General features: G+C 33.6%; 1 protein-coding gene across 4 annotated transcripts in view; it reads left to right on the top strand.

Annotated features, from left to right (window-relative positions):
• Positions 1-22,836, top strand: part of SMAP1 (small ArfGAP 1) — a 166,456-nt gene that overhangs the window by 52,056 nt on the left and 91,564 nt on the right. For 2 of the 4 annotated variants that reach the window (XM_059400161.1, XM_059400162.1), the window contains exons 3-4: positions 9,870-9,955; positions 18,049-18,124. In XM_059400161.1, coding sequence (XP_059256144.1) covers positions 9,870-9,955; positions 18,049-18,124 — 162 coding nt within the window. Of the gene's footprint in view, positions 1-3,191; positions 3,313-9,302; positions 9,381-9,869; positions 9,956-18,048; positions 18,125-22,836 lie in introns of those variants that run through there. The other 2 variants (XM_059400165.1, XM_059400164.1) reach the window with 2 other exon arrangements.

Genomic DNA, 22,836 nt, shown 5'->3' with positions numbered 1-22,836 from the left:
TAGGCAGAGAGACAAGCAGAGAGAGAGGAAGGGAAGCAGGCTCCCGGCCAAGCAGAGAGCCTGATGCAGGGCTCCATCCCAGGACCCTGGGATTATGACCTGAGCTGAAGGCAGAGGCTTTAACCCAGCCAGGTGCCCCAATATTTCTAATTTCTGATTTAGTTGTTCTTCCATAACTTCACCAGGCTTTTAACTCATTTAACACGTTCTTTCATATCATGCATATATTTTTTGGCTTGTTCTAAATTAGTAGGTGTGCAGTTCTGATCTGTTTTCTGAGCATATTTGTTGTAGAGTGGTTTCATTGTAGAGATGTTATTCTGCTTCTTATTCTCTTCTTCTAAAACTTTGTATGAGATTGGACCTTGATTCTTTTCTGTTGATCATTTTTATGTGATACTAGTTTTCTTTATTATTAAAAGGCATTGATATTTAAGATAGCTTTTCTACTGACACAGACCTCTCCCGTCAGTGGTTTTTGTGTTAGTGTTTAAAAATAAGGCCTCTTGTTTTCTGAGATTATTTTTGCTCTGTTCCTTTTCCCACTTTGTACCTTCTCTTTCTTTATTTTCTTTCTTTTTTTGAGAGGGGTGGCTACTGCTGGAGTTTTGAATCCTTTCCCAGGACTTCCTCCTCAGGGTGGGGCCTGGTCCTAGAAAGGAAGTTTGGTGGTTATGTTATGAGAATTCATAGATAGGGACTAGATTATTTTCCCCTGTTTCAAGCTTATTGTAGACTGTATGTATTTGCTGTTGGATTGGGTAAAAATGCTTTTTTTTTTTTTTTTTTTTTTTAGTTTCATGTGCTTTCTTTAGATTGGTTCACTGTAATTTCCAGTTTTTATCTCTTTACTATTTTAGTGTTTTGTTTTCAGATCTGCCTGGTCCCCCATTAGTTGCAGATGTCATGCAGGTCAGTGGTTGTTAGTGCCTCATCTCTACCTCATAGCATTTTGAGGTTTGTGGGGATACTTGATCACCAATTTTTGTTGTAAATATTGTCCATGGGGTTTTGGTTTTTCTATTTAGTGATTTTTTTTTTTTTTTTTTTGTGAGAAGCTTCTGGGAGCTTTGAAAACTATCACCACTATTAAAGAATTCCTGACAAACAGTATTTTATAGAATAAAATTTCATTTAAGAAAGGTTAATTTGAAGAGCTCCATGATTTAACCACATCTGACCTGTATATGTTAGAACATTATTTACTCTCTCAAGGTTTTGACCCTTAGATAAATTTTCATAGTGCTTAATAGAACCAGGGACATAGCTTTCAGCACACAATTCTTGGTACACATTTATTTAAGAAAACCCCCAGTCATATAACTTTTTTCTTATTTTGTGGTAAGAGTACTCATTATGAATTCTATTAGGCAGACAAAATTTCTCAAATCATGGCCAAATGTAAAGACTCAACTTCTGCCAACTCCTTGCCAGGTCATTGACTTGTCCTCAAAGAAGATCATAGCAAGGGGCTGCTTATAATGTTGGTTTTATGTATTACCTATATGTGCAGAGTGAGGTGAGGAAAGACATGTGATACTAACGAAATTTAATCTGTGAAGTTCGGTAAGACATTTGCATTTTTAAGCAATGTATCTGAGAAAAACTTGCATGTATTCTGAATGTGAATGCATAAGGTTATGCCCTGTATTTTCCTCTTGATTTTTAAATTGTTTTTAAGGTTGAAAAGTCAGTGGTAGTTTTTAGAATTCTCTTTTACTAGTAACTTGACTATAGCTCTTGAGTTAAAGCGGTGAACAAAATGGTAAGATATTACTTAGTGGTAGTTTTTGTTAATTTAACTGTCTTCATTCTGTACTGCCTAACCTAGATGGAACTGAGAGAGTTCAACTAAAGGAATACTAAACTATTGAAGAAGAAAACTTATATCTCCATATAGAGTGCTATATTTGGTAGGAAGTTGTTATGTGGCAATGAATGAATACCTGTATGAATAGATCATCTGGAAACATGATTATTAATTTCACTGTATGTAATGTTTTCGAGGTGAGGTTACTGCTCTTCCCTGCTTTGCATGAATGTAAGAATGGTAGAGGATAGCAGGCCTAGTGGAAGGCTGGGACTTTATAGACCTGGATTCCAGTTTTGGCTTTGTTAACTAAATGTCTGGGTAATCTTCAGCAAGTTACTTCGTAGTAGCTCCTTTATCTTTAAGAAAAAAAGAAAGAAAGAAAGAAAAGAAAGAAAGAAATCACCAGTATCTAGTGCTATGGTAAGTTCTCAGCATATTTGAAGGATGTCTCATTACTATTTTTATAGTGACCTTTATTTGCTTATGAATTTCTAGAAGCATAATACAGTGTACACAGGGCCTTCCAGGCAGAAAGATGGAGAAAGCATGTCGCATTTGAGAAAGAGGTAGTTTTCTGTGACCAGAGTATTGGGTGCAGTTATGTGTCACAGGAGATGAAGGTGAAAGTTGCAATGGGGGATTGGTTTGGTCTTGATCCTAACAGTGATGGGGATGGTGGGGATAGGGACAGAACAGGGAATGTTGTCTTAAATGTTGTAAGTTGAAGAGTGGTATTTAGTGTTAGGTTTTTTTTAAGAACCTAAATCTGACAGTCTTGTTCCTGCAATGGCCTAAGCAGTGGGTGACCCCATCTGGAACTAAAGTGGCGGCAGTAGGGGTTGATTACCAGGGGGAGGTTATAACAAATATTAAAGAGTTACAATCACTAAGCTTTCTGACAGAAGAGGGGAGAGTCCAGGATGACTCCTGAGATGAGCCTTAAGCACCTCGGATGAAAGTAGTGGTTTATTCCTAGACTTCAAATGGCATGGATTTCATAGTAAATACAGATTACAAAAGAGTGTGAAGTAAAGCTTTTCCAACTTTGTTGTAACAGTGCTTAATTTTACTGCTTTAAAAGATACATTCTCTGAATTTGTAACAACTAGCAAATGCTGCAACAGATAAACCAGTTTCTGAGAATATCTAAAAATTGTGAAAAATAGGAGAACTGGTACCTCTAATTCCAGATCATCATTTAGGATTTTTGATTTTTAAATGTGTGTGGTTTACTCATTTTGTTTTTTAAAATAACAATTAAAACAGAAAGAGAATAATTCCCCAAGAACACAATTTTATGAAAACTGAAGGAATGGACTCTGTATTAAATATTTACAAAGAGTTCCTGAGACCAAAAATGGTGGCCCTTCTTTTCCAGCAGCTGGAATCCAAAAGATCTTGAAACCAGTCCTGAAAAGCTTGCTCCTATGCAAGAAATCCTGGTGGCTTTTGAGAGGAAGATAGAGAACTATTCTGGAAAATTTCAAGTGGTAGTAGAGGTGAGTCACTGACATGAAGAATTTGTCCAGGGACTACAAATACTCATTTTCTCTTTTTCATTAACATTTAAAAAATATATACCCTCAGATAAGGCAGTTTGACAATCTTATCTTTGTGTTCTAAAAATTTTAATGAATAGAAAATAGTAGAATAAGTAGTATTCCCTCACCCACATAAAAATAAATTTGTTGAAATTTTAAGAAGGAAAAACAGATAACATTCAGTGATGAACTTCTGCAACAGTTGGTTTTTTTTAAGAAGATGACCATGCTGGGAAAAGATATGATAAATGCTGTATTTATACTTTGTATTTTGAGTGTAAGATATACTTGGATGGAATTTTTAAAAATGTATTAATTTGATTTGATTCATTACCTCTTTGATCACTAGAACACTGTGTTCTCCTAGTAGGAGTGGAGGTTACCAGTGAGGAGGAAGTCTCCTTGTTCTGATTCACATGTTGCATGAATATGGTAGCTAAGCTTCCTCTGGAGAGTATTTTGTTCAGAAACAATGCAGGATTAATAAGCCTATCTTAATTATCTTATTGTTTTGGGGAAATGTGAAATACATGGACAATGCACAAACTTCAAAGGGTACAAAAGGTGCAAAGTGAATAGTCTTCCTCCCATTTTTATCCCTCAGACATCCAGTTTTCCTCCACAGAAATAGCCATATTTATTAGATTCTTGTATACTTTTCCTGAAGTATTTTGTGCATATATACAAACATATATGTAGTATATATTTTTAGCTGTTTTCATATCCTTACACAATAGTCTTTGACCTTGTAGGTGAGATTCCTTCCCACATCTATTCCTCAGAAAATTAGGTAATAGAGTTTTAATTTATATACTTTTATCTTTCTTCCTCCAGATTTAGTGTAGACATGTAGTACCTTTCTATTACGTACTAACATGTAAGATTCTATTGATTATTTTAATATTTTACATTTTTGCCGTTGGGAATTTAGAAGGTCTAATAGCCACATTATAACTTAAATCATTTACAGCAGCAATTAGTGATCTCAGTCCTTTATTTTGTGGCTGCTATTCTTTTTCTCAACTACTTCATTTTTTTAAATAGCCAGTAAACTCCAAAGGGCAAATCAGTACACACAAAAATTTTCGAAAACTATACAGGTAGCTTCCTGAAATAATACATTAATGTGAATTCTAGCTTAACTATAAATGGCTGTTGACCAGGCACTACTTAGTGTCTGAGAGAGAAGATGCAGGAAACATTATGGGACAGATAGGAGGTAGATACTGAGAAAAGAGAGAGTGTACAAGATGAAAGAGAGGGGAGGTCCAAGGAGCCATAGTTCTTAAACATAGCCACTGAACCTAGACTAGACTGTAGTTTTAGTTGAGCTAACACAGGTAGAAGTCATACCCTGAAGTAATTGTATCACTTAGTTGGAGTCCACAAAGAGCTCTGCTTTCCAAGATTTTGGAAGACTAAAGAAAGGTGGGGCGAGGGGGGAGGTTTGACAAGTTTTATTCTTATTAACTTGGAACTTTAGGTGGTCTGTCATTTATCTTGACATTTAAAGTTATTTCCTAATATTGAGAAAGACTTAAACTTAGGTACATTTTGTTTCTATCTGTTCCTGTTACCTCTTATCTTTACATCTATTTCAAGGCTCTTTTCTCACTAAAGCTGATTTTGTGTGCTGCTTAATTATTAGTTTCTTCATTGGAGATGCCCCCATTGACATGAAACAGTGATTCCTATTACATTTGTTTGCCTACTTACTGATCCTGTCTATTTTCTTTTTATCTATTCCCACTTTTTGTGACTTTTTTACCTTTTTTTGGTTATTTTTATTATTTTTTTAAATTGAAATACAGTTGACATATAATGTTACATTAATTTCAGCATAGTGATTTGAGAACTCTGTGTAGTAGCAAGTGTAGCTATTACCATCTGTCACCAGTTTTTGTATGTTTTAGTTTATTAAATTATACAAATTCCATAAGTAAATGTAAACTTTAATTTTTAAAGTTTAAGGTTTAAATTTAAAGTTAAACTTTAAATTGACAACCCCAGTTCACTCGAGTCTCTTTAAAATATTAAAAACTTAGAACTCATTTAGCATATAGGTTTTACTGTTTTTAGTCCCAAAACTAGGATTGGGTGAAATGTTTTCGTAGAAAGTTTCGGAAATAGAAATGTTTTATCTGCATTAGATTGTGAAGGAACTATGTTAGCCTATAGGTGTTTCTTGGCACTGTAGTTCAAATAGTTAACTTTTGAAATTGAATCTCAGGTGATATGTGAGTCTTTGGGCATGGGTTGTTTTATATATTGGATTATATGGAGAAACTAAAAACACACAGATTATGTGATCGACAAGGACAAAATACTTTTAATAGTAGGTTTTGAGATTCTTAAGTGTGATTTATTATACCATTTTCAGGTGAAGCCTCCCTGTGCAATTACAATGGTGCTGATTTTGGATGAAGGTGGTTCAAGCAAAAAGTACAATATAAAATTGATCTTTCTAGGAACATACAGTGTTTAAAATGAGGACAGATTGAATTTGAAAATGAACAGTAACACTAATTTTAAAGTATGTACTACCTAATTGGCATTTATCATAACAGTGAAGTACAATTTCACTTACTCTTCAATATAAGTATATATTTTTCTTAAAGTAAAAATGCATATTGACTTTTTATTATCATTTCCTTGTCAAGAATTTCAGTATATATTCCGCTCACATAATGTTTGACTGTTTTTTTTAAATCTAATTTTGAGATGAACTATAGTTTATTAAGTAAATACCTATTTAAAAATATTTAAAAATAAACAGTAGAAATTTTGACTTAAGTAATTAGGAGTCCTCTTCCTCCCTTTTTCATGTTTGAAGTGTGAGAGAAAGAGAAAAAAAAATTACTGATAGCATTACATGCTTCTTTAAAGCCAAAGAATTTTTGAAAATTGGTAAATTTAAACATTTTTGATAGTATATTTGATGTCCTTACAAGTATTCCCCCCTTTTGGAGAAGTGAAAATAGGTTTGGAAATTAGAAGTTTTTCAGAATTGTGCATAGTATTAGGGTCTGACTTGATTTCCAGGAAGCTAGATGGTAGTTGAAATAGCTAGCTCATTACCGAAACTTAAGTCTCATTATAGTTAAAAATAATAAAAAATATAAAACTTAACTTTTTTTTTAAAAAGTAGGATATTCCCTTTATCATCTCCCTCCCCCACTTATTTGCAACCAGTCCACTCACCCAGCTCTGGAAAACTGAATCATAAAAGCAACTAAAATTCTCCTTTCCAGCAGTGCATTTTGGCAAAGCATTTGGGTTGAGAGAATCTAAAAGAAAAGCAATAATATTTTAATAACAGGAATGATGTTTTAATAAAGGAGGCAAAACCTACAGTGTTATTCTGTTTTGTGGTGAAATTTCCTGGACACTTCTGTCGATTAGCCGGTGCCTGGTGGGAAGGATTGCGACTAGGGAGCTTGGTCCTAGTCTAAATTCTGTAACTGATTCATTATCTTACTCTAGAGAAATCATATAACCTCTTTGTGCTTTCATTTCTGTGTCTATAAAATGAAAACTGAGCCCCTAAAGCCAAGAGCCTGGTGTTTCTAAGTCCTGAAGGAGATAGTCCTCAGTTCTATTGGATGCAGCCTGAAATCTCTAACTCCTGAGGGCTGATTCTGGTTCTATCAAGAGTCAAATACTCATGGAGATTAATAATCTTGGACCTGTTACTTAACATCTTGGTGCTTCAGTTTCCTTTCCTGCCAAAATAGGAAAATAATGCCTAAAGCAGGGCTTTTTGAAATTTCAAATGGCATATATGTGTGTGTGCACACACACACGATTTCTCTAATATATGTGCAATTTACAATTATATATGTATAATTTATGTATGAAAGTAAAGTATTGAGGCTAATGCTTATCATTGTAGTTGTTAGGATGTTTTAATTATTTTTTTTCTGAATGCTAGACAGAGTTTGCTCCTCAGGGCCAATAGGATAAATTTTCGTAAGTCTTGTATATGGCCTTTAAATGTAGTGTTTTGAAACTTTGACACTGACCTTCCTCCCACACTACTATCCTCTACTTTTTAGAAACCTAGAAACCATCTGAGCATTCTTACAAAACAGTCTTTATACGTCTGTGATATCACTGAATCCTTGTTTCCTCTAATCCCAACTAACACACACAGGTGCACCTGTACCCAGTCACTTTTTGGTAGTGGTCTCCTGTAAAAATGGCTCATTCTTTCACATTATTTCTCCCTTTCAGATTTTTATACCTCTTTTTTCTCTCTTGTCTGATTGTGAATGGGTAACATCCCTGGAACAACAGGAAATAAGTTGGTGTAATACACGTGTGCCTTGCTCCTAGTAATTTTTATTTTGTCAAAATATTAAAGACCTCCATTAAGTATTTTATATAAAATGTGTATAATCGTATTCATTGAACATAAGATATCTCTGTAAAGAGCACCTCTATTTTATGGACTCAAAAGAAAAAATTATCAATTGCAAGACTATCAAATATGAAGAAAACTGTAACAGGATCAATGAGATATGGCATGCATAGTAGATACTGTTTTTAGTCTTAACTAAATTTTTTGTTAGAATTTCTCTGCATTCTTGTTTGCTTGATGGAAACTCCTCAAGTTTTTTACTTTCATAATTTCTATGAGTTCCTTTTTGCTTTATTGCTGATATTGTGCAAACTAAGAGGCATTTTTCTTGTAGCTCTTCCTAAATGTTTAATACCTTTAGGGTTACATAACTTGAATCATCTTTACTTCTAAATTCCCACCACTTTTACAAAAGTAAAGCATCATTTGAATACTAGAGGTGGAAAAGATTTTTTCTTTTATAAAGACGGGTGGGCTGTACTGAAAGTTTCTGAGCTCTTCTCCCCACACACAGAATTACATATTAGCTCTGCTCATATACATGCTAGCATGTGTCCTGACATAGTAGAGCCCTCTGACTTTATATTGTCAGTTTGCCTTACACAGGTTTTCCCCCCTCACTTTATATACCCTTGGGTTTATCTTACTTTAGCTTCTGTTTTCTCTCCAAAGCTAACTAACAAAAGCTGTTTCATTCTTTTTCAGTTTACCATTCCTTATATTTCCCAGCCCCTTATTAATTCCTTTTCTTATCATCTTGTTTACTCGGAAAGAGTACTTATGTTGAGTATTTATGTGAGGTGGGATAGAATAGATACCAAGAAATGAGAGTATATTAGTATTTTGCACATCTTAAAACTCTCAGTTGGGAGAAAAAAAGGTCACTGTATTTTGTGTTTTAAAGGTTTTATTTATTTGAGAGAAAGAAAGAACACACATGTACAAGTGCAGGGGGAGGGAGAGGTACAAAGCAGGCTGAGTGTGGAGCCCAGTGTGGAGCTTGATCCTATGACCAGGGCTGAAATTAAGAGTCAGGTTCTTAACTGACTGAGCCACCCAGGAGCCCCATGTCACTGTATTTTTTATTTGAAGGAAGATGGCTCAGCCTGTGTACTCTTCAGTGCTACTACTCAAGGTGCATACCTGATAAGCCGTTAAATCTGGATTGTCTTCTCAGGGATGTGGGTGTGTGTCTAGGAAATCAGAAGAAAAAAGAAGGAATTATACAGACTGATCTTTCTATCAATTAAAACATTTTAAGGAACCTAAACTCTGTGTAAATGATGTAAAATGTTTTGTAACATTTTACATGTATTTATTTGTAACATTTGTAACATGTATTCATATAAAATGAATAATGTTTTGTTTGTAAATGTTACTTTCTAATGTAATAGATTATCCAGGAAGTACTGTTTGGCTAATCCTTACAGAAGATACTGAAACTTAATTAAATTGGTTTAAGTGATTATCAGATTATTTTATGCCTCTTAAGTAGTTACTGTTCTTGGGGTTTATAGATTTTAGGAAGGCTTTGGGTCATAGGGTACTGTTTTTTGTTTGTTTGTTTGTTTGTTTGTTTGTTTTGTAGGGAGAGGATCCATAGCTTTCAGCAGAATCTTAAAGAGATTAACCCCAAAGAAATTAATCCACTCCTGTGGAGTTCTAGGTTAGCACTATTTCTTTTTCATCTGTTCTCCATTGTGATCCTGATTGTAAATCATGAAACCCCAAGAGTATTTTGAATTTCAAAACAAAATTTGATCTTGAGTTGTTACCTTGGAAATGGTAGTGCTGTTCAAATGGCATATCTAAAACAATAATAAAACTGCCATGAACTACCAGGGAATTAATTTTAGGAAGTAGTGAATATAAATAAAGATGATACTGTTTTCACAGAAAAAGACATTAGAAAACTGTGGGTCTATGTAAATAGAATAAATGTGGATTAAAAATATGCTTCTACTTTGAACTCAAGGAATTAATTTCATAGTTGTGATTTAATTTATTTTTCTTAGAGGAATATATATCGGAAATAATAAATGTTACTTGGTATTTGTATATATTTGTATATATATGTAAATGTATGTGTACATAGTAATTACTTTTTAATATTCATATGACTAATGAAAATGCTTGATTTTTCTTTTTATTTTAGTGCATGCAAGATATGGGAAATACTAAAGCAAGACTACTCTATGAAGCCAATCTTCCAGAGAACTTTCGAAGACCGCAGACAGATCAGTATCCTTGAAACTTTATTTATTGTGGATTTTAAAAGAAATAACTTATTTTTATACTTCATATTTTAACTGTTTATATTTAGGAAGATGCAAACTTTATCAGACTGTTATTTATTAAATATCAAAGCTGGTTTGCCCTGAGCTGTGCTTTGTATGTAGTAAATTTTTAATAGTAAATAATACATGATCTACATAGTATTTTGATATAATTCTTACTAAGTATAAAGTATTATGGCTGATTCTTCTTGATCTCTAGCTCTTGATTGGAGAATATACATTGTTTATTATTTTAGAGTATTATTAGAGATTTGATTTGTGAGCATCTTGAATAGTTTTAAAATTTATTTCTAAAGAGATCTTCTTTTTTTTTTTAAAGATTTTATTTGTTTATTTGACAGAGATTACAAGTAGGCAGAGAGGCAGAGAGAGGAGGAAGCAGGCTCCCCGCTGAGCAGAGAGCCCAATGTGGGACTCAATCCCAGGACCCTGAGATCACGACCCGAGCCGAAGGCAGAGGCTTAACCCACTGAGCCACCCAGGCGTCCCTAAAGAGATCTTCTTGATCACCTTTATATAGTAATCATATTTATGTTAAGGAGTTTGGCATGTAGGCATTTAAAATGGCAAATCACATGTTTGTAAGTGGACCTGCTGAAGTAGCTTATGCTAATATTTACTGCTCACATTTCTTCTTTGTTACAGGTTTCACAGCTGTGTTTGCTTTTACAAATCTGCCATAATGAATAAGTAGAATATTTTCTCACAGGCATTTTAGTCAGATGTTTTTCACATTTGTTAAAGATAAAGTCATTTGATTATATAGGATTTCTCAAACTTATATTGAAGTTTGAGGAAATAGCTCATCAAAATTGATCTGTTCTTTAAGATTATCATATTGATTGTAGGTATTTTTTATTCTATCCAAAGGTGACAGTAAGGTGCAGTTTTGACAATAAAATGTAGTTTCTTAAAGAGCAGTTATATTTTACCCATTTGTATACTAAAACAGTTCATGTGGTCAGACAGTGAAAAAAAAATGCCATCTTAACAGAGTAGAGGATATATTTTTATATTTGTATAGAAACCTTCTAAGTTTTATTTAAAAAGTTGGTATTTGTATTTGGCCTTTTCTATTTCTGCTCCCTCCACCTTCTTCCCCCAAATTTAACAATCCGATATCCAAGGCTGTTTTTATTATAGCAGGTTCTTAGAGTAAAAGTGGTAGGTACATTTCAGACATAACAAATTGTGTGACTGGAACTATGAAGGAGTGAAGGAACATGACAGGTTTTGATGTGACAGGTTCGTGTTTAGTGGGGCAAGTGGCAGAAGAAACTTACTTTCCAGATTGTGAAGGGTTTTCAGTACCAGATAGAAGCAGTGTGGACTTCATTCCATGTACTAATGGAAGTTGAAGAATTTGATAAGCCATGAAGGGTTTTGAAGCAGGAGAAACATTAGAAGCATTTACTTCTACCACAAGGAAGATTAGTCAGAGGAAACCTTGGAGTTGCAGACCATGTAGAATGCTAGTACAGCCTTGAAATGAGCAATGATGAAGTTATAAATTAGAGAATTAGATTCAATTAAATAGTGGCATTGAGAATGGGTAAGAAGGAATTGGGAATATTGGAAATTGGGAAAGCAGGAGCAATTGGATGAGGTTGAGATTGGCTGTGTTTCTGAAGAAAGATACTGAGATGACCCCAAGTTTTTTAAAGCTTGGTGGAGGTTCTATAGATAAGATAAAGCATATTCCCTGAGAGAAGAAATTCAGTACCAGATAAAGGTTGAAGGGTCAGAAATGAAAGGTAATGAGCCATACTTTTTTGTTTTGGGCAGATTGAGGTGTCTGTTGGACGTATACATGGAGATCCCCATTCAGTAGCTGGAAACGAGGGTCTAGACCTTAAAAGAAAGCAGGAAATGCAATGCAGATTATGGAGTGATTTAGCATGTAGATGATAGAAAAGTGTTAGTTGCAGTTATGTTTACCCAGGGCAGTACTCCTTTATTCTTTTTGTGTGCTTTATTGAACATCTTGGGAATACTGTTTTCTTTCTCTGAAAGGTGAAGGTCTAGGGCAGAACCCTGGGAATAGAGCATTAGTAGAAGAAAATACAACTGAGTGAGCAAGTATGTCCTCGGTGGTTTTTACCAATTGCTTGCTGTTTGTATTTATTCTTTTCTCTCTGGTTCTCACCCCCAAGCCTGAGTAGACATATTAGATTCCTCAAATGGAAGAATCTCCATTTTGTGGAGGTTTGTGTGTATGTGTGTTAGGATTTATTTGGTTTGAGTTTAGTTTTTTTTTTAACTTCTTTTGAATACTACAGGGTAATTTTTGGTAGTATCCTTTATTTGGTTCCTTGTGGGTGAAAATGGCTTCCAAGTTACTTAGTCTATCATCACGATTCCACATTTTTTTCAAAGAAGCTTTGAAGATATTTAGGAAAGGACTATATATAGCTTCTCAGTATCTTCTTACATTGAACTATTCTATGCACTATTTTGTGTATGTTAGTAGGAATATTATTTCTTAAGTAATTACCATTAATTTTATGATGACCCTTATAGAAGTAAAGGATTAATGAGGTAGTGAGTTTTAATTCTGATATTTTTACTGATGTATTTTTAAGTATTTGGTACTTACTTAAACATTTCAGGGAAGATATTTTTTACACTGAATTGATTGGCCTTGGGTATGATTATATCCTTGACACACTGAAGATACAACAGCTAAAGTAGTCTTACTACTTAAAAAAGGTTTCCTGTGTGCCAAGCACTGAGCTTGACTTTTTATCTTCCTTATTTTTTAAAATTTTCCAAACAACCCAATGAACTGGAGTATGTCACTTTCACTTTTGGGGTTGGGAAGAGTAGGATTATTATTATCCCACCCTTATTAAGTTATTAAGAAGCTTCTCAACGCTTCCAGACTTTTCCTTCTGTAGAAGGGCACTTGACCGTATTTTAATGATGATAGTCTGAGTAAAGTCAATGTTGCCATGTTTGAGTCTTGATGGCCTTTAAAAATAGATAGGCTATGGTTTGGGATTCTGCAGCTAGATCACAAGGTCTAGGTGTTTGCTCAAGAATGCTTATTTGGGTTTTCAAACTGTTACTTCTAAAGTATTTACAAATTATGATTATATTTATATGAGGTGTTGATTTTTTTACTATTCATAAAAAATAATCTAATGGTTGTTAGGAAATACTTAAAGAGGGATTTTGTCTAAACATATTTGAGATAGATGGCTACTTTGAGTATAAAATGCCATGTCTTGGACCGTGAGACCAGACCCTATATCTAATAAAATACTATGACCTTTAAAAATTGTTTTACCTTAAGTATTATAGCAACATCACTTTAGTCCCTTCTTTTAATTATGAAACATTGTGATTTGGAGGTTTTATTAGGGAAACTAGTAAGACAATTAGTCCCCTTCCTTTATTTCATGAATCATTCTAAATTTCATTGCTCTTTAAAAAGCCTAACATCTCTGCATTTTTATTGATTTAAATATCGTTGCCTCATCCCCAGGGACAAGTGGAACCAAAGTGAGTAAAACTCACATAATATGGGGCCTCACTGCATTCTTAACAAGATTTGTCATTTTTTTTAAACCTTTACAATTTACAGAGTTTTGCAAAAGCTGCTGTGAAAGTATAATTTCTCATGTGGGATGTGGTTAATTATAGGCTGCATGTACTAGTGCATGACAAATGATAAAGCTTTACATTAAGCTTTTCATTATTAGGGTATTTCATCTTATCTAAAAACTTTAATTACTTCGGTTCCATGAGGTCTATTGTGCACCAAAGCTAATCTGCAGTTCTTCTCCTTTGAGCTTTTCAAGATTTTATTGCTGTCAGTGGTAATGTGTCTGGAACTGGAAGATTTGGTTCTTGGGACTAAATATTAATTTAATTGTCTTTAAAAGGGTATCTTTAAAGAAAGGAAAAAAGTCAAATTATAAATAAATATGTTAAGAGATAAAATACAAAGCAATATTAAACTTTTTGGGGGCTTGGTTAGTTTTGAGAACAGGGACAGTTCAGGGTGCTTTGTTGAATGTTTTTTAACTATAGGCATGGGGAAAATTCTGGGGTATTTGTTTTTGTTTACTAAATCTCAAATCAACTACTTAAACTTGAATTGTTATTAATATTTCTTTACCTTGATTTCCTGAAAATATTATTGTTCTATTTCTAATTTTTTGGGTTGTATTATTGATGTCTATCAGTAAAAAAAAAAAAAAAAAAAGAAATCCTCATGTCTCAAATGACACCTAGAGACTAGAAAATGAAGATGAGTATTGATTGATCTCCAAATCCATTGGTCCTTTTGTCGCTGTTTCTCAATTGCTCTGTCGGTTTATACGTGATGCTATGCAAGCTGTCTTTGCCCTGAGCATTGTAGTTCTGTCCATTACCTCCCTTTACCATGGTGATAAGAGCTAAAAATTAAATAGCACTGTGTGCCACTTGCTCTTAGTTCTTTACACACACTAGCTTATTTAATTCTGACAATAATCCTGTGAGATGGGTCTCAGTGGTATCACCATCTTAAAGGAGAGGAAACTGAGATAAAACATTATATAAAAGCAAAAGCTAACTCCATTTATTGAGTACTTAGGTGCTGCACTAAATGCTTCATATGTATGCTCTCAACAACTTTATGAGTTGAGTGTGATTATCATTTTTTATGTATCTAGGTATAAGTTCAGCAGATTAGCTGACTTGGAGGTAATAACAACTGCCAGTTAAATAATAAGTGCCTATTGGTACCAGAAATGAGGGTGTACGTTGTGGAGAATTAGTACTAGGGTCAGCATGTAATGCAGAACTGTTCTCAAAATGTCAAAATTCCTTAAGTTGTCTGTAGTGACAATTTGTAGACACAGAGACGGTCTATAAATCCAACTTGGCGGTTTTTTGCCATTTGGGCCAAATTGGGATACAGTTCAGAAATAACTAACTACAGGCCTAAGAGCCAGCTCCTGTTTTTGTAAATAAAGTTTATTAGAACACGACCATTGATTTATGTATTTTCAAGGCTGCTTTGGAGCCACAAAGGCAGAGTTGAGTAGTTGCAACACAGACCAACTATCCTTCAAAGCCTAAAATATTTACCTTCTGGCCCCCTAAAAAAAATTTGGGGACCATAGTAATAAATCATTGTTTGTTTAGGTGAATTAACAATGAAAAATTGGCTTGCATTTGGGACCTTGTACAAATATACATAAAGACTGTGTGATACGTTCTTGCTCTAAGAGGTATGTAGGAACTGAGAGCGATTAAGAACATAGCATGTTCTGTAAATCACCGTCCTTTTTCAGATGACTCCCATGGAAAAATGCACATTGTGGTGTGCTTTGATTGGTTTTTGGAAAGTAATGTTTTATATTAACACTAGGAAGATTAAATAAGTTCTCTTGCCTTAGTGATTTATTTTATTTTATTTTATCTTATTTTAATATCCTTGGAAAACATCAACTTTCGTCTCAGAATTTTAGAAATTTTTACTTCTTAGATTATTTCTGAGAGGGTTTTGTATCCTAAGCAGAACCAGATTCAGCTGTATTTGAATTATTTATATAAGATACATTAAGTATAAATTAAGATTTCATTGATACCTGTTACTTCTGAAAATTCACAGCAACATGTAATCTCACCAGATGTTTGTATTATTTTTCACTTGAAAACATTGCATACTTAAAATGTTTCCCTTTTTCAAATTCAGTATTTATAAAGTCATCATAGTTTTCAGTATTTTAGGTTTACTGTTGGTTAAATTATTTTATATATTCTATTTCTAACTTTAATGAGTTTTTTCTCTAATAGTAATTTTTAAAATCGTAAACCATGATCATTTTTTCATAGCTAGAGTATTAATTTCGTAGACAAGAGTAGTAATCTTTCCAAGTTTTAAGGTATAGTATACTCTAAACAATATCTAAAATGAATATGGTTTCTATCTTTAAGAAGGAAAACTATCAAAGTTAATTTCTCTGATATTTAAATATAAAAATTATAATTAAAGAATTTGGGATCTCTAAAAACCTTCTGTAGTTAAAAAATAGCTGTGTATACATATATATATATATATATATATATATATACTGCATTGCATTTTATATAATATATAATTATAAATATAATTGCTGCTAAAATACATGAGTTTACAAATATATGTACAAATAATATATTCCATATCATCTGAAGTGACAATGACATCAGTCTAAGTGAAGTGTATGTTCTCTTCCTTTTGTGGAGGTAAATAGTTGTGTCTACAGTAAAAATTGCTCGATATGTCCATACGCGTAGACCTAATCCAAAAGGCCAACTTTTTTAATTGTTTCATTTTTTTCTGTTAGAAAAATAGAAAAATGTATATTGAACTTGGATTTACAATCATGAGCACACTTAACGTTTAGCTGATTACAAGTTTGAGTAAAATAACATTATTGTATTTTATGGAAATAGTGGCTTATTTGTAGTAACTTCTTGATATCGAATTGGCTGCTAAAATTTTCACATACCTAAATAAGCAGCCTGATGGTAGGTTTGGGGCCTTTATCTTAAAAGGGTCTCCAAGGATACTTTGAAAATACCCTCCAAATTTGACATTCTTTTCTAGATTTTAAAATATTTATTAGCATTAGCATAAAATAACTGATTCACAGATGAACTGGTATTGATCAGCAACATTCTGAAAAGGTTGATGCTAAACATTCCTAGTTTTGAATCATAACTCTTCCTTGTACTGTAGAATCCCAGAAGACTTTTTAAACTCTCTGTGCCTCACTTTTAGTTGTGAAATGGTACCTACCTTATAGGTTGTTAAGAGGAAAAAAGGAAGATAAAGATCATATAAAGTGCCCTTCACATATTCAGGTTGTAGAAACTGTCTTTAAAAATAGCTTTCGTTCAGCTGACTTAATAAATTAAATTTTAGATTTCCCCTTTTGAGTGCTTTCATAATGCCCCAACTTTTTAATATCCACTGTATATTGTTCAGCTCTTTCTATTTACTGTTGCCTCAACTGTCAATTTAAAAGGCTGTTATTAACTTCTAATAAGGAGTTATTGCCTGAAAATGTTTGCTTTACTGCTTCAGATAACTATTCTTTTGAACAGAAGGATGTCTTAATGAGTATCTGTAGAGATTGTATTTCAGTATAATTCATTTCCTTTGAAATTCTTTGTATTTTATTTTACACATTTAAAAGCACTGCCCCAGGAAGGAGTTCATAGGCTTTGCCTGACTACCAAAGGGGATCATGGTGCTGAAAGGTTATGAATCTCTGGTGGAAGAATTCCCATTTTAATGAAATATGATAAAGCAGTGATTGAGTGGTAAGAGAAGTGAATATCAGATAACTCAAAACCCTGAAATCCCACTAGAAATGGCTCACTCTGTCAACATATAAGGCTAGCCCAGCTAACTCCAAAAATTTAAATAGTACTAACTTTGGTTGTAGCTTCTTGACTTCTCCATTCCTCAGCTTTGAAAGAAAAATAAAAAGGCCTCCATTCTTCTATAACACAGGGAATCCTCTATGATGCAACCAGGGGAAGCCATGTATGGTGGGAAAGAACAGAAGTATTGAAATCACAATTATGTAATTTTTCTAAGTTGCTAATTATTCATCTGTGATGTGGAAATAATATATACATATTATTTATATATACATATATAAATTAGTGGGTTGTGGAAGGATTGAAATAAACTATGAACAACATATAGCACACAGTGTCTGGTACATTGTGGGTACCACATGGTTATTAATTTCCTTACACTGAGAATTTAAAATGAACTTTAATTGAGTTTGGTTGGAGGTGGAGATTTGGGGAATGTGGTTACTTTTCATTCTAGAATTGGGTTAGGTGGTTTTTGTTGAATGGGGAGAACTTGTGTGGCTAAAAAAAAGGTAAGTTACAGAATTTAGTTGCAGAAATAATGTGAGAGGAAAGCACATGGGGAGGAGGATACTTGAATGTAGAGTGTAGGCTTTGTGGAAGGAATGAATAAAGGGGAGTATACATTGTCACTGAACTCATGCTTTTCCTTAAGTTATCTGTTTTCAGAGCAGTGGAGTTTTTCATCAGAGATAAATATGAAAAGAAGAAATACTACGATAAAAATGCAATAGCTATTACAAATGTGAGTAAAATCTTCATTTGTATCACCAATTGATGTTTGTTGAATAGATCTCAAACTTTTTTAAGATTTATTTATTTGAGACCAAAGGAATGGGGAGGGGCAGAAGGAAAGACTTTCAAGCCAGCTACCCGCTGAGCACAGAGCCCTACTCAGGGCTCCATCTCATGACCCTGAGATCATGACTTGAGCTGAAATCATTAGACGCTTAACCCATGGAGCCATCCGGGCTCCCCAGATCTCAAAACTTTTAACATACAAAACAGCATAGTTATTTGTTACTGTAAAATTATATGTAGTTACATACTTGAAAAAATTTAAACACTGGAATTTTTTTTCACGTATTTATGGAGCGCTCACAAAGCAGAACTCTTGATTCAGGAAAGAATGTGTTCTGAATAAATGCCATTTATTAATTTATGAAATTTGCAGAAAGATAAATTCACTAATTGAAAAAGGGGGGAGGGAAAATTACTTCACTCAATTCTGGAAATGAATGAAATAGAGACAAGGCAATTTATTGTCTCCTAAGGGCTTTAGTGGATGTGTCCAGACATATGTATATTAAGACATAGCATTGTAATTGGTTATTATCAAGCATTTTGATACCTAATAGTTGAGACCTTATTGTAGTGATCAGTTAGCTTTTTAGCTTTATTCTGATTAATTTTTCTCATTCCAGTTAATAACAGTTTAAAACTAATTGTCTTTACTATTGCAATTGGATTTTTTGGTTTGTTTTTGTTTTTTGCCTTTGATTCCTAGATTAATAAGCCAAGCTGTAAACAGTTAATCTTGTGGTTAAGTAAACTGTCAAGCAATTTGGAGATAAAAATTTCATCTCATTTTGTATACAAATTGGGTTTTTCATTTCTGTCCATATGGAGAAGCAATATACTAAAAAAGTTGATAAAATACTAACAAAGTAAGGATATTGTAATACACTGGTCATGAAAAAGTCTTGCTAAAAATGTATAAAGTGTCAAAAATGTATATTTTGAAACAAAGAAACCCTGTATGTAGAGTTTAGGCTGCATTTGGATATAGGAGAGGAAATCTTTTAAAAGATTGATAAATCATATATACAATGGAATATTACAGAGCCATCAGAAAGGATGAATACTCAGTTTTTGTGTCAACATGGATGGGACTGGAGGAGATTATGCTGAGTGAAATAAATCAAGCAGAGAAAGTCAATTATCATATGGTTTCACTTGTGGAGCATAAGGAATAACATGGAGGACATTAGGAAAAAGAAAGGAAAAGTGAATTTGGGGAAATCAGAGGGGGAGATGAAGCATGAGACTATGAGACTCATGTGGACTATGAGAAACAAACAGGGTTTTGGAAGGGAGGGGGTGGGGGGAATGGTTGAGTCAGATGGTAGGTGTTAAGGAGGGCATGCATTGCATGGAGCACTGGATGTGGTACATGAACAATGAATCCTGGAACACTGAAAAAAATAAAATTAAGATGTTTAAAAAAAAAGATTGATAAAAATTGATAGTATTGAGAACACTGCTTACAACGTCCATAGAATTAAATTTAGTTTGTAGTATTATGGGGGGGAAAGGACTGACTATAAAACATAAGTAATATATTTTCATATGAAATCTTAAGAAATTATTTTTGTATAGTTTATAAAAACATATAGCTTTACATTATATATCCTTTTTACCCTTCAAGTTTTTATTTAAATTCTAGTTAGTTTGCATAGCATACCATTTAATATTGGTTTCAGGTGTAGAATTTAGTGGTGCATCACTTACACACAACATCCAGTGCTCATCACAAGTGCCCTCCTTAATACCTATCAGCCATCTAACCCATCCCCTGCCTTGTTCCCTCCAGCAACCCTCAGTTTGTTCTCTGTAGTTATAGTCTCTTACATTTTTCTTCCCTCTTAAATCTCTTAAAAAATCCTAAACATTTTTGTTGTTTTTAATTATATTTATATTATTTTTTTCCTTCTTGACAACAATTTGGAAATTGTTTTTATGTAGTAATAGAAGGAAAACTGTTTTATCTTTGGAGGATAGCTGTTGCTATGTAATACCCACCCCCCCAGATGTGATAATAGTATTATGTTCAGTTAAAAGAATTTCTTTATTAATTAAGAGATATGTACTGGGATAAAATATTTAGGGATCAAGTGTCATGATATCTAACTCATTTTCAAAGAATAATAATAATAAATAATTTTAAATGGTTCAAGGAAACCTGGCAACTGAGTTTATGTGTATGTCTGTCTGTGTAGAGAGAAAACAAGCATGGCATGGTGTTAACATTTGATGAGTATTGGTAGGTTTATAGAGGTATTCATTCTACAAGTTTTTACATTTTTTTTACACTGGAGAACGGAAATACCAAGGTAGAAGATTGTGTATTCTTGAGTTTATATTATTTGTATAATGAAGATTTAGAAAAGCTCACGAAAATCACATTTAACCCAAGGGAAGATGTATTCCACCTATTCATTTATAAGCAAAATAATAATTAAAAAAAATTATGTTCTAGCAAGTTTAAAACATTTCTTCCTCTTTCATGGCAATCAGTGTGTAAACAACTAATCTTACATATCACTGAGAATTACATTATATCATTATATATTTATATATTTTGTTTTGTCTTCAGTAATAGGTTGAACAGTCATTCAGATTGTTTTTGGTCACTTGTTATAGTCCCAGGCTCCTGGTATACTGAACCAAAGAGGGCATGACCTTTGCTTTCAGAGATTTAATTTCTTTGGGGGGATGAGACAAGGTTAAAAAAATAAACCTGAGACAAAGTATAAGAACTGTATATCTAAGGTACTTATGGAGCACTAGTGCATTTAAGGGAATATCTAAGGAGAGACAGTTTGAATACTAATTATACTAGTTGTACTCTGATAAGACGATATCATGAAATGGCTATTAAGCTTGATATGGCTCTTACCCTGATATTAAATGGCTCCATATTGCTTTATCTTTATAGGTTTTGTTTCTGATTTATATAGTTTTTCTCTCTACTCTTAGCTAGTATTTTTTAGTGTTGACAATAACTGCTCTTATTATTTTCTTATTTTAAATAAGAATAAGGTCCTAAAGATTGACCCTGTTTATCTATGTAAGGCAGTAATTTAATTTCTTAAACCCTTTTAAAAAATGACAAATTTCTTGACCTTCTGAAACATAAATATTTCAGATTGTTGTGGCAAAATACAAAGCAATAAACTTCAAGATAACAGTGGCAAAGAGTTTGGCTGTTTTTCTGTGATATTGACCCCCTGCCTGCCAGGCCATTTAATGAGTCCATGAACTAAGCCCCATAGGAATCCATCATGTAGAGTATGAGAATCTAGTATGGTACTGCCTTCATATCCAGGCATTTATTTGTAGTTTTAAAAACTGCCTTCAGCAAGCTGTAAATAAATGTGGTATCTGGTCATATAAACATGATGCGTCTGAGAAAACGGGGAGGTTTGTATGTGCTGCTTTGTGGAGGAACCCTGTGATCTGACTGTATGATTTTGAGTGCGGTATAGTACTGTAAGTGTGAATTAAGGGAGGAAACTTAAAGGGGAAAAGCAAAATTTAGACAAAACAAAAACAAAGGAAAATATATTTCCAAGTAGAAATGTTTTGGTACTACAGTTTGTACTGTTTTGTAGCCTTAAACAAACAAACAAAAAAAAGATTTCATTTCTTTTGTATCTTTTAAAGTAACTGCATGGTGCTGGGCACCAATGTGGGCATAGCCTATCAACCCTTATTAATACCAACCCTCAGTACTTCTCTTCCTCACTCCTAATATCTATGTTAGCCTCTCATTTTGAAACTATATATAAAATTGAGAGATTAGCTGTTGAAGTTCCCTTGGATTGTTTCTTCCTTTATTTGTGCATTTAGTCATGGAACAAGCAATCATTGAATATATACCATCTAGGAGGCACTGAGATTGAAATGTAGAATCTTTTTAAAAAAGATTTATTTCAGAGAGAGAGAGTACGCAAGAGCACGTGCCTGCTAGTGTGTGAGAGGGGGAGGGGCAAAAGGCGAGGGGGAAGCAGCAGATTCTGTACTGAGTGGGGAGCCTGCCCTTGGGGCTCGACCCCCGACCCACAGATCATGACCTCAGCCAAAACCAAGAGTCAGACACTTAACCAACTGAACCACCCAGATGCCCCAGAAGTGATACAGTCTTTGTTCAGTCTTAGCCTCCTCTCATCTCAAACATTATCCAGTATAATGTACATGTACACTGAGTTGTATTCTAAATCACACTGTAGTAACTGTTAGAAGAATAAAAGTGCAATGGGAACACAGAATTTTGGTAGCACTAGTTAATTTTCATGGGGAGAACTTTTAAAGGAGGTATATTTAAAATTATCCTTAATAAAAATGTAGGATTTCAGCAAAGAGAAAGTAGGCTGAGTGTTGATAGTGCAGAAAGGACATTTCAGGTTGAAGGGACATTTTATCTCATCTATGCTAACCTAAGATAAAGAGGAAAGAGAGTTCGGGTATATTATTTGTTGTTTGGGTTTGTTGTCTTGTCTAGTGAGTGTGAAAGAGGACTTTCCAGCATGAGTAGATGATGAGGGAATAAGTATATGAGGAAGTAAGTCTCAAAAGGCAAATAGGGATTATATGGAGGACTTCTTCCTTCGAGTAAAGCATCGTTATATTAATTTTCTCTTGCCATTTAACATTGCTAGAAACTTAATGACTTCA

Source organism: Mustela nigripes, chromosome 5 (genome assembly GCF_022355385.1).
Source record: "Mustela nigripes isolate SB6536 chromosome 5, MUSNIG.SB6536, whole genome shotgun sequence".
NCBI classification, from domain to species: domain Eukaryota; kingdom Metazoa; phylum Chordata; class Mammalia; order Carnivora; family Mustelidae; genus Mustela; species Mustela nigripes.
Note: the sequence above shows the minus strand (reverse complement) of the source record. Positions and strands in the feature narration are given on the sequence as shown.